General features: G+C 46.0%; 1 protein-coding gene across 1 annotated transcript; it reads right to left on the bottom strand.

Annotated features, from left to right (window-relative positions):
- Positions 1-1345: 1345 nt before the first annotated feature.
- LOC122110181 (mitochondrial import inner membrane translocase subunit Tim8 A-like) lies at positions 1346-3862 on the bottom strand. The gene is made up of 2 exons (XM_042682687.1): positions 3546-3862; positions 1346-1690 (listed from the first exon to the last, which is right to left on the bottom strand). Exon 1 carries the CDS (start codon positions 3860-3862, stop codon positions 3569-3571), a length of 294 nt encoding a protein of 97 aa, XP_042538621.1. The 3' UTR covers positions 1346-1690; positions 3546-3568.
- Positions 3863-10369: the final 6507 nt, after the last annotated feature.

Genomic DNA, 10369 nt, shown 5'->3' with positions numbered 1-10369 from the left:
CACCCGCATCTTCAGCCCTGCCATTTCCCCAGGAATTGTCGAACTTCTTCATACTGCCTTTACAACTCTGTTTTAAGCACCTCTAGGCTACTCTGGAAGTGTAGGATCATTATGACCTAGGACATCAGCTTTCTAGAGTGCTGTAAAGATAAGGGACTCCAATAAAAGCCTTGGTGGTTAACTGGAGATAAGAATCTTCAGGACTTTCTGCCTGAGCTGACTTCAAATCACAACTCTGCCTCCAGTAGCTGGAATTATAGGCATGAACTATTGGTGCCTATTAACAGGGTTTTTTGTTGTTGTTGGTGGTGGTCATGGGGCCTGAACTCTGGACCTGGGCACTGTCCCTCAGCTTAAGGATAGCACTCTACCACTTGAGGCATAGTGCCACTTCCAGCTTTTTCTGCTTATGTGGTGCTGAGGAATCGACCTTAGGGCTTCATGCATGCAAGGCAAGCACTCTACCACTGAGCCACCTTCCCAGCCCTGCCTATTAATAGAAGTAAAATATTTTTCCACTTTTGAAATCAGGAGGCCTAGGATATTACCTCTTTTTTATTATTTATTTATTTTTGCGTCTAGTCATGGGGCCTGAACTCTGGGCCTGGGCGCTGTCCCTCAGCTCTTCAGCTCAAGGCTAGTGCTCTACCACTTGAGCCACAGCGCCACTTCCGGCTTTTTTCTTTTTTCTTATGTGGTGCTGAGGAATCGAATCCCGGGCCTCATGCATGCTCTACCACTGAGCCACCTTCCCAGCCCTATGTCTTTTTTTTAAAGTGGTAGTACTGGAGTTTGAACTCAGGTCCTTGCTAGGCAGCTGCTTTCCCACTGGGGTCATGACTCCTGTCCAAGAATCCTTGTGCTTGTAGTTCATTTATGAAGTCATGAGGTGAGTCTTCTCAATCCTAAAATAGCTAAGTTTTCACTGACTGCAAACTTGGTTCATTTGCCTTGCCTTTTATTTATATTGCTGCTTTGTGTGTGTGCCAGAACTGGACTTGAATTCAGGGCCTGGATGCTGTCCCTGTTTTGTGCTCAAGGCTGACACTGTACCACTTGAAACACAGCTTCAATTCTGGCTTTTCGGTGGTTAATTTGAGATAACAGTCTCATAATAATTCCTGCCTTGACTGGCTTCAAACAGTGCTCCTCAGATCTCAGCCTCCTGAGAGGCTAGGATAAAAGGTGTGAGCCACTGGCACCTAGCAAAAGCGTGGTTCCTGGAGTCTAGACTAAACTTGGCCACTCATCCCATCCCAATACACCAATTAATGAAAAAAAAAAAGTAGTGGTGAAGAACAGAGAGAGATTTATTCACCAAGGCCATGTTGGGAAGTACAGATAAATGGATGCAATGACTTCCCCCCACCCAAACCTATCTTTACAGTAATGACAAGAATATTAGATTTAAACAGAGGAATTGGGGCAAGGGGCAGGAAATTTTCATAATTAAGCAATCTTGGGCAAACAGTGGTTTTACTGATCATTATCTCAGTTCTGGTTCTGCTGCAAGGGGGCTTGAAGAAGTCCTTATTGCTTGAAAGGACATTCTGGTTCCCATTAGCTGATCGTTTCTGCTTGACGGGCTGTCATGGAGTGATCTGTCTGCAAGGCTCTGCTGCCACTGGAATCATTGGTGATGGCAGGTTTATGACAATGATAGGAGAGTTTCAGGTGGCTTTTGGGGGCTCTGGAACAGGACATAGAAAAAGCAATGGAACTTCAGTTATTCTCTGGGCCTTCGGCCTTGAAATAGGCTGCAAAAGGTTAAGTATCCTGTTTATAGACACTGCTTGGATGAGTGAACATGCTTATGTAGAGAGTTAAACAGGAGTCTGATCTGAGGCACTAAGACAAAGAAGACAGATGCAAATAAAGACTGCAATCCCATGCTTCCACTCTGGGCCCAAGGGAGAAATCTTGTTTTTTTGTTTTGTTTTTTAAGCAAAGAGAGTTTCTTTTTTTATTTTTGTCAGTCGTGGGGCCTGAACTCTGGGCCTGGGTGCTGTCCCTCAGCTCTTCAGCTCAAGGCTAGCGCTCTACCCCTTGTGCCACAGCACCACTTCTGGCTTTTTCTGCTTTATGTGGTGCTGAGCAATCGACCCCAGGGCTTCATGTATGCAAGGCAAGCACTCTACCACTGAGCTACCTTCCCAGCCCCAAAGACAGTTTCTAAGGATAGTTATGCTTTGATTAAACAATCAGCCAAGATCATGCCTGATCAAGTATCTTAAACTTGCTTATATTTTCAATAAACATCTCCAAATCAAATTCTAAAATTGTTTTTACATATAGAATTAACTTTAGGATCTCCAAAGGGTACCTGGAGGTACAGAGGATACATGTTAGATTTATACTTCTATAAATGTTATTAATATAGTGTTAATTATATACTGTTAATTAATATAGGATTCTATCTTTGTATATTTATCAACCATAATTCTAGTGACAAAATTTTGTATTCAAAAGAGCCAAATCTTTCAACTGTGGCTGGTCATTAGATCGTTAACTAGAGCTATTTTAAGTCTTGTCTACAGTGAAATAGCCTTATTTTAATGCCTTTTTGGAAGCTTTTTTGATAGCACCAATAATCCTGCAGTGTTATGTTTCTAAACATGTTCATATAAAAGATAGAAAGAACTTTAACAAATTTTTTTCACTTGTGGAAGAATTATGTTCATTTGTTAGATTTATTTTTTCTTTCTTCTCAGAGTGTGGAGTTCTCATTCAGCTTTTTCCACTCGTGGGTGGTGCTCTACCACTTGAGCCACATCTCCACTTCCAGGATTTTGCTAGTAACTGAAGAGTCTCTTGGCTGTACCTGTTTGGGCAGGCTTCAAACCATGATTGTCAAATCTCAGCCTCCTGAATAGCTAGGATTATAGGCACGGACCACTGGTGCCTGGCTATAAGATTTCTTTAAAACTAAATTTCTGTATTTGCTTGTTATAACATGAGAACTATCTACCAAATTAGATAGTTAAGTAAATTATAGTACAAGGAAGGAGATAACATAGAAAGCTAAAGTGTATTGTATGGACATTCCTATGGACATTTCATAGTGGGTCATGTGTCTCCCTCTCCCCACCCCTCCTCCACTGACAGTGAAACACTAGTAAGTAACACAGTTAAGTGACAAATTATTTTCCCATTGCTCCCTTTTCTGACACAGATCTCCCTAAAAATTTGAAATGAATTCACACACATAGGGTGAATTCAAAGTTTTACTATGTGATTTCCATGATCAAATTACAGGAAGCAGTCCCACTGTTAAAAGTGGTAGCTGAGCAGATCTTGAGAAAAACACAGTTCCTTGTACAGTAATATGCATCTAATAGTTTTCCATTCAAAGTAATCTGTCATTTACTTTCCTAAGATTGGCATTAAAAGAACCAAAACAAAAATGACATATCCCTGCCCTGCTCCAAAGTGGACTTAGTTCATCCTCAGATAACAAGATGTCCTGAGAATGACAAAAGGCCAGAGCCAATCCTCCAACCTGAGCCAGGACCATCCCACCCACGTGGCTTCGATTCTTGAACTACCTTCCGCACAGGCAACGCTGAGATCAGTCCGAAAGGCTTTCTGAGAAGAGCGCCTTGGACCTCTGGGTCTGTTCCAGTCGATTCAAGATGAACTGGCTCGTGTCGATGAAGCGCTCGACACAGTTCACAAAACAGGCCTCGGCCCGACTGTCCAACTTCGGCCCCGGCTTGTCGATGCACTTCTCCCAGCAAAGTCCAGTCATCTGGTGTACCAGCTGCTGGAAGCGCTGCTTCTGCGACTCCACTTGGAGGAAATGCTGCAACTCAGGGTCCATCGCACCCTCCCCGCTCCCAGAGGAAGACCAGGAGGAATCCATCCCTGCCACAAGGACACCCACACCGGTGCACCAGCCTTCCGGCCTCCCGCCAGGGACAGAGAGGAACCGGAAGGAGCTGGAACCGGAAGGAACCTGACTGGCCACATGGGGAGGATCCTGTGGTCACACACTGCGCCTGCGCAAGGCCGGGCCTGGGCCGCTCCACCGCGCCCCGCACCTCGGTGGATCTCCGAGGGCCTCGTCTTCTCCTAACAGACTTGAGTCTCTGTGGGGCAACGACACAAGGATTTTCAGATCTTCAATGAAGAAACCGCAAATGGCTGGTCAAAATCCGGCGAAGGAGAATTAGCAGGAAGTTTAATGAACTGATCAGAGTTAAACCTTTGGTTTAACCAGACCCATTTCAAAGATGAGATTTTTCCATTCAGGGGAAACAGAAGTCGCTTCCCCTCACCTTTCCATTCCTGGAGGCAGGTCTTTGTTCCAGTTGGACCTAGCCCTTGCTGCGTTCTAATGAATGCTGGTGCCTGCCTTTCTACCTTCATCTGTACCAGCCACCCCTGACAGAAGAGTCTCAACCATTATGCACGGTTGGTGGTCTTAGAAGAGACACCTGAGGTCAGGATTTAAGATTGGTCATTTGCTGACTATCGTTATCTATTCTGTTTGTTGTTGTTGTTGTTGTTGGTTTAAACTGCTGATCTTTTGTGTGCCCCAGTATGTTGAGACTGTAGGAGAAACTTAATCATGGTGGCCCAACGACTAGATGGGATTCAGAAACCAACGCTTGGGTGACTTAGGGCCAGTGCTCTCATGAGACCTGGCTTTGCTTTCTACCTTTTTGGCCCTGGCTTCAGAACTACAGTCTCCTTCTCTTCTTACCACGTGGAACATGACTACATAGGAATAAGCCTTCTTAGCCACCTGGGGCCGTCAGCTTTTAATTACTGAGAACATTCTCTCAATCATCCCAATACTTTCCAGAGAAAGATTTTGGTCAAAAAGGGGAAATATGAAAGACTTAAAATACCATGAGTACAAAGTCACAAAATCACTCAGCCCAACATATGAGAACCCATTAAGACCTAGTGGGACAGATAAAAAAGATAATAACTAACCCCATAAGCTTTTTCCTGCTTATCTCAATTATTACCTGGAATTCATTGATTATCCATCAGTTATGGACAATCATGATGAACAATCAGTGTCCTATGCTATCTACTGATGCAATGATAACAACCAGTTTGTTATATCCTCTTTTCAAAAATCTATAAGAGAGAGCATTTGGGAGTACTTGTTTTAGGCACTTAGAATTTGTGTTTTCTGCATGAGTGACCATCATTTTGGATGGGGTAAACTTGATGTTCCTTGACTGGCCCTTTGAGTTGACCTCAACTTGCCTTTCAGGTTGACAGTCCCTATGTGCATGAGTGGACACAGTGAGCCGCTACCACTCATGCACTTAAACATATGTGAACTTACAGCTCATGTCTGGCTCGCAGTGGCTAGTTAGTAAATACTTACTGAGTGAATCTCAAACAAACATCATGAAGAGCATTCTTTAATTTATTGCCCTTTTTGGGCCTTCTAGATTCTTCCTTTTAACAAAGAAATGTCTTGAGGACATGAAGGACATTTCTTCAGGGGCTTATGATCTGTAGCCCAGGTATCTCCAAAGACTGCTTCAGCTCTTCCTTCTGGGCATAACAGGAGTGGAATTTTATGGTAAATGGGAAAATAGGACTTTTAAAACCTGTCATCTCCAACTGGACTGAAGCTTGGAGATACATGTTTAGGGCCCAATTTACATATGGGAAAATTAGGCAACAAGCCTCTGTCAGTGGGAGACTAGTTGACCTACTTTTGAACTGGGGAGAACCAAGGCACGTGGGAGGCCATGCTGTCACAGTGGCCCAGGAAGCATGTGATACAGACCAGGCTGCACAGCTTGCTGCTGAAGGAGGAAGGCTTCATGCAGGGTTCAGAGAAAGCCTCAGAAGAAATAGGCACACTTACATTTCAATGACAACAATTTTGTGACTGAGGCACAGTCTTAATCAAAGGATGAGTGGATGCCTCATTTATTAGCCAGCAGTGTGGTAGGGAAAACCATTCTCTGGGAAATGGAAGAAAGAATAGAGCAGTGGCCAGAGGCGGCCTTGGCCTCCTGCCTTGCCCGGTTGGGAAAGAACAGGATTTTAATTTGTAGTGCAGTGTCTGGCCCCTGCTAAGTACAACTGTAGGAGCTCTGCCTATCTAGGCTGCAGATGAGCCATTTAGGCTTCATTAAGACCCCTTGCTGAAGCAGAAAGCTCAGAAAATCCAGAGCCAGGTTCACCTCCCCTCACTTTCCTCCTCTGAGCCAAGCACATGTGAGTCCCCAGATGGCTTTTCTTGCTTTACCTGGCTCATCGCTCCCAGTTGGGGCAGAATAGTGGCTGCTTTTGAATTTCTTGATACTGGTGGCTTGGTTGTCACATCTATGGCCTGAATCACGACCTGTGGGGGGGCACAGAAGTGGAGCTGAAAGGAAACAGCCCTCATGGGGCGACTGTCCTCTGCCACCTTCCTTCCCACAGTCCTGGGGTCCAACAGGGCTAGAGCTTTGAGGGGGAGGAGGGTCTTGTGGCAGGGGAGCTCATGTTGGCTAATACTTGCGTTTTCTTTTACCTTACTTTCCTGTAGAACTTGGTGCTGTGAACAGATTCATTGTCTGCTCAGCCGAGAGTGCATGGGGCATGCTAAAATGCTGTCACTTAGGAAGACAGCTAGCTATTGGACAGGCTCCTATGTGCCCTTGTCCACACTGACTGCCCTTGGTGAGTGGGGTAAGTCAGCTGGGAATCTTCTCAGGCCATGAGAAAAAGGAGCTTTCTCAGGTTGTAGCTGCTCTCCTCCTGCTCGGCTATAGTCCTCTCTGCTTCTGTTTTCAGTGGATAGAGCCTTTGTAACCTTTCCTCTGCTCCTTTATCCCTGTGTGTCTGTATGCGTGTGTGCACACGTGCGTGCCTGCATGCACACGCATGTGCCAGTACTGGGGTTTGAACTCAGGACCAGGGCCTTTTTCACTCAAACCTAGCACTCTTAACACTTGAGCCATAGCACCAATTCTGGCTTTTTAGTGGTTAATTGGAGACAGGAGTCTTATGGACTTTCCTGCCTAGGCTGGCTTCAAACCACAATGGTCAGATCTCAGCCTCCTGAGTATCTAGGATTACAGGTATGAGCCACTGGCCTGGCTGTCCCTCCATTTTTATCTGGGCAGGACAGTCACATCATAGTCACCCTCAAGTCACTGAGAGAAACCTGCTGATTGGACCTAGATAGCTTGTTTTGTTGTCCCCTGGGGGGGGGACATTTCCAAAGCTTTCTGGAAGCCCTTTGAATAATGCTTCCTCCACATGGTTGTGCTAATTGACTGTTTTTAAACAGAACTATACATTGAATACCCCAGTTCCACTTCTGTGACTGTCCTTGTAAGGGAATTATATCAAGACGCCAACCTTATATTGGCATAAGTGGCCAGTATGAAGTCATTTCTTAAGAGCAGAGGGGACATGTGGAGGGATGGGATACTTCCATCCACCTGAGAAGCATGGAGGATAGATGAAGAAAGACTGAGGAACACATGTTTGGCAGCTGTGGGCCAAAACAAGAGCTAACCCACGAATCCCGTGAACCATCCTGGAGTTGCTCACTTAGTATTCTGCTTTCTGATTTTTGCACTAACATCAGTAAGCGAAGAGAGTGGAGACCCCGTGGGGAGTTGGGTGGCTTTTGACTGAGGTATTCACACTCCGGTGGGGAGGCCTGACCCCAGTGGTCCTTGTTACCTTCTCCACTGTGTGTCACCTGAGTTCCATGAACACAGATGCATGCATGGGCCCATTCTCTCCTTGGATTCCAGGTATGACTGGGGAGTTTCATATCACCATTCACCTTGAGTTATTTGATCAGGAGGAAATGTACCAGGTTCAGGATCTCTTCTCGGAGACCCTGGCCAGCCTCTGACTCTCTTGTTCATTATACTGGTTTCTCAGAGCTGATGTAGCAACAAACTTCAAACTAGGAGGCAAGATAACTGAAACTTCTTGTCCACAGTTCTCAGGGCTAGAAGTCTGAAGTCAAGTCTGAGATGAGTAAGGGAGTGTTTCTGCCCCTGTGCCAATCCCCTAGCTTTGGGTGGAGGCTTGCTAGGGTCTTGGACATTGGGGTCTGTCTGTGCAGGTGTAATCAAATGGAGATGAGGTCATTCGGATGAGATACATCCAAGATGAGGAAAATGCCAGACAGATATACACAGTTTTTTTATATATATATATGTATGTCATATCTGTATATCTATAGCTATAGCTATGTATCTATATGATGTGTGATGGTAGAGGCTAAGATTGGGGTGACCTAGTGACATGCTAACAACCCTGTTTCTAATTAAATTCACACTCAAGGCACCAGGGGCAAAGGCTTCATTGTATCCTTTCTGGTGACACAATTCAGCCCACAGCACCTTTTATTCCTAAACAGCCCTCCTTCCAGATACACTCCCCTTATTGAATTTGGTCAGATTCCTGCCACTCTACAGCTCAAGCCCTAGACCAAGACCACTGCAAAGGTGAGCAGGAAGAAGAGGAGTCTGCTTTGACACTAGTTGGTTAAGAAGAGTTTAATCTTTCGTCTTTTTTTAGTCCCTATCATAATAATGCCATGTTGAAAGAGAAGCAGCAGAGTGACCTTGTCACTTTGTGCTGAGAAGATGGAAACTGCCCAGCCAGAACAGGTGTCCAGGAGATTCTTTCACTGACTGGAAAGATAAGTGATGAGGCCCAAGTATTTTACTCACTTGACATTGAGGAGGAATAAGTTTCACAGGTCAGAGTAGAGATACCAGACAGTTCCTGTGGGCTTTTGGTTTTTTCCACTGAGATCCACCACTCTCTGGACATTTCCACATACCACAAGGTAACCACACTTGCTTGCACTACAGGTTTCTTTCCCACTTTGCCAAGGCAAGGCATGCAGGGCAGGCACAGAGCCCAAGGAAGTTCCTCTGTGTGTGATACGTGTGGCCACTGGGCTGAGAGATGGGCCTGCCACCCTGATTTCGACCCCCTGGCACATGGGTCAGGTCAGCCATGGGCAACATGAACGCCCCATGATGCGCGTCTTAGTTCCTCTCCAATCACGGCAATCTGGAAAGTTGCATTTTCTAGTGCCAAAGGCCTACAACACCACCAGTGTTCAGCTTCTCTAGATGTGTTGCGTTGACTCCAGTAGCTCTGAATTCAGACAGGCAGCAGGGGTAGGTCCTCAGGAGCAGAGTGATAGATAAGCGCGCACGTGTGCACACTCGCGTGTGTGTATGTGTGTGTGTGTGTGGTGTGTCAGCTAATCTGACTCCCTTTGATGGACCACACACAAAGTATACAGTGTAAGATACTGACCAGGGGCAGATGTGGGGTTCAGTTCCAGGTTGGCTGATTTGCATTAGAAGAATGCTTCTGGGAGTGATTGACCTTGGGATTGGGACTCAGACTCCCCAGATTCAAGATGACAAAAAGCGCCAGCACACATACATAAAAACATGAAATCGGAGGTCTAGGAAGGCGCCATGAGGAGCCTCAATGGTTAAAAGTAGGCAAGAATCTAAGGAAGTCAGAGGTGGCCCTGAGAAAGGCCAGGGTGCTGTCAACGAAGCCCAAGGAGACCAGTGAGGAGCCCTGGTCTCAGCGGAGCTGGCGCTGGTGGCCAGAAGCCAAGATGTTAGGGAACGGCGGGAGTGGCAAGCTTTAAAATCTGCTTCAGAAAATTTGTCTTGGAGGACTCAGATGGAACCTGGGGGCCAGGACTCTTTTGTAAATCAGAGAAACTTCCCCTGAAGGGGAGGGGTCCCTAAAGAGGCAAAAATCCACAATACAGGTGAGAGAGGAAAAGAGCAAACACCCTTTAGGGTAAAGGAGGCCTGCTGAGCCAAGAGGCTGAAGACCAAGGAGGGCGGAGCCTGCCTCTGGCTTCTGACCTCTGACCTCTGCTCTCTTCTGGTTTGGGTTTGGTGGGAACATCTAACTGAGGTCAGACATGCAGTGGAAAAATCTTGAAATCTTTATTACCTATTTTCAAAAATCAGATCTTAGTGATTATTTGTTAATATGAACACAGTGCTTAGAGTGGAAGGACAGGCCCAGAGCCTCCATTCTCCATTCTCCTGCTCCTCTGCAGCGGGAGAAAGACTTCACAGGAAAGTCACAGACAACCCAACTGGCCCCAGTCCAGGGATTCCAAAGCTGGAAAGCTGCGGCTGCCTCACCTTCCTCCCAGTATCGTCACTGTGGAGTGCTTCCTCTCCCAAGCTATTTATTATGGCCTGACTCCACCTGAAATTCTTCTGGGGGAGGACTAATTCCCAGTTCCTCAGAATGTAACTGGATTTACAGAGCCTTTTTCCACTTCCCACCCCCACTCCAGTTGTGGGGCTTAAACTTGGTGCCTGGGCCATTGTTCTGAACTCTTTTGCTCTAGGCTAGTCTGCCACTTTGAGCCACAGTAGTT

The sequence above is a fragment of the Dipodomys spectabilis genome, unplaced genomic scaffold (genome assembly GCF_019054845.1).
Source record: "Dipodomys spectabilis isolate Male_0828 unplaced genomic scaffold, ASM1905484v1 ptg000075l, whole genome shotgun sequence".
NCBI classification, from domain to species: Eukaryota; Metazoa; Chordata; class Mammalia; order Rodentia; family Heteromyidae; genus Dipodomys; species Dipodomys spectabilis.
This window is presented reverse-complemented; position numbering and strand designations above follow the sequence as displayed.

Coding starts and splice junctions, on each gene's coding strand:
- LOC122110181 (XM_042682687.1), bottom strand. CDS start 3,862: ATGGATTCCTCCTGGTCTTCCTCTGGGAGCGGGGAGGGTGCGATGGAC.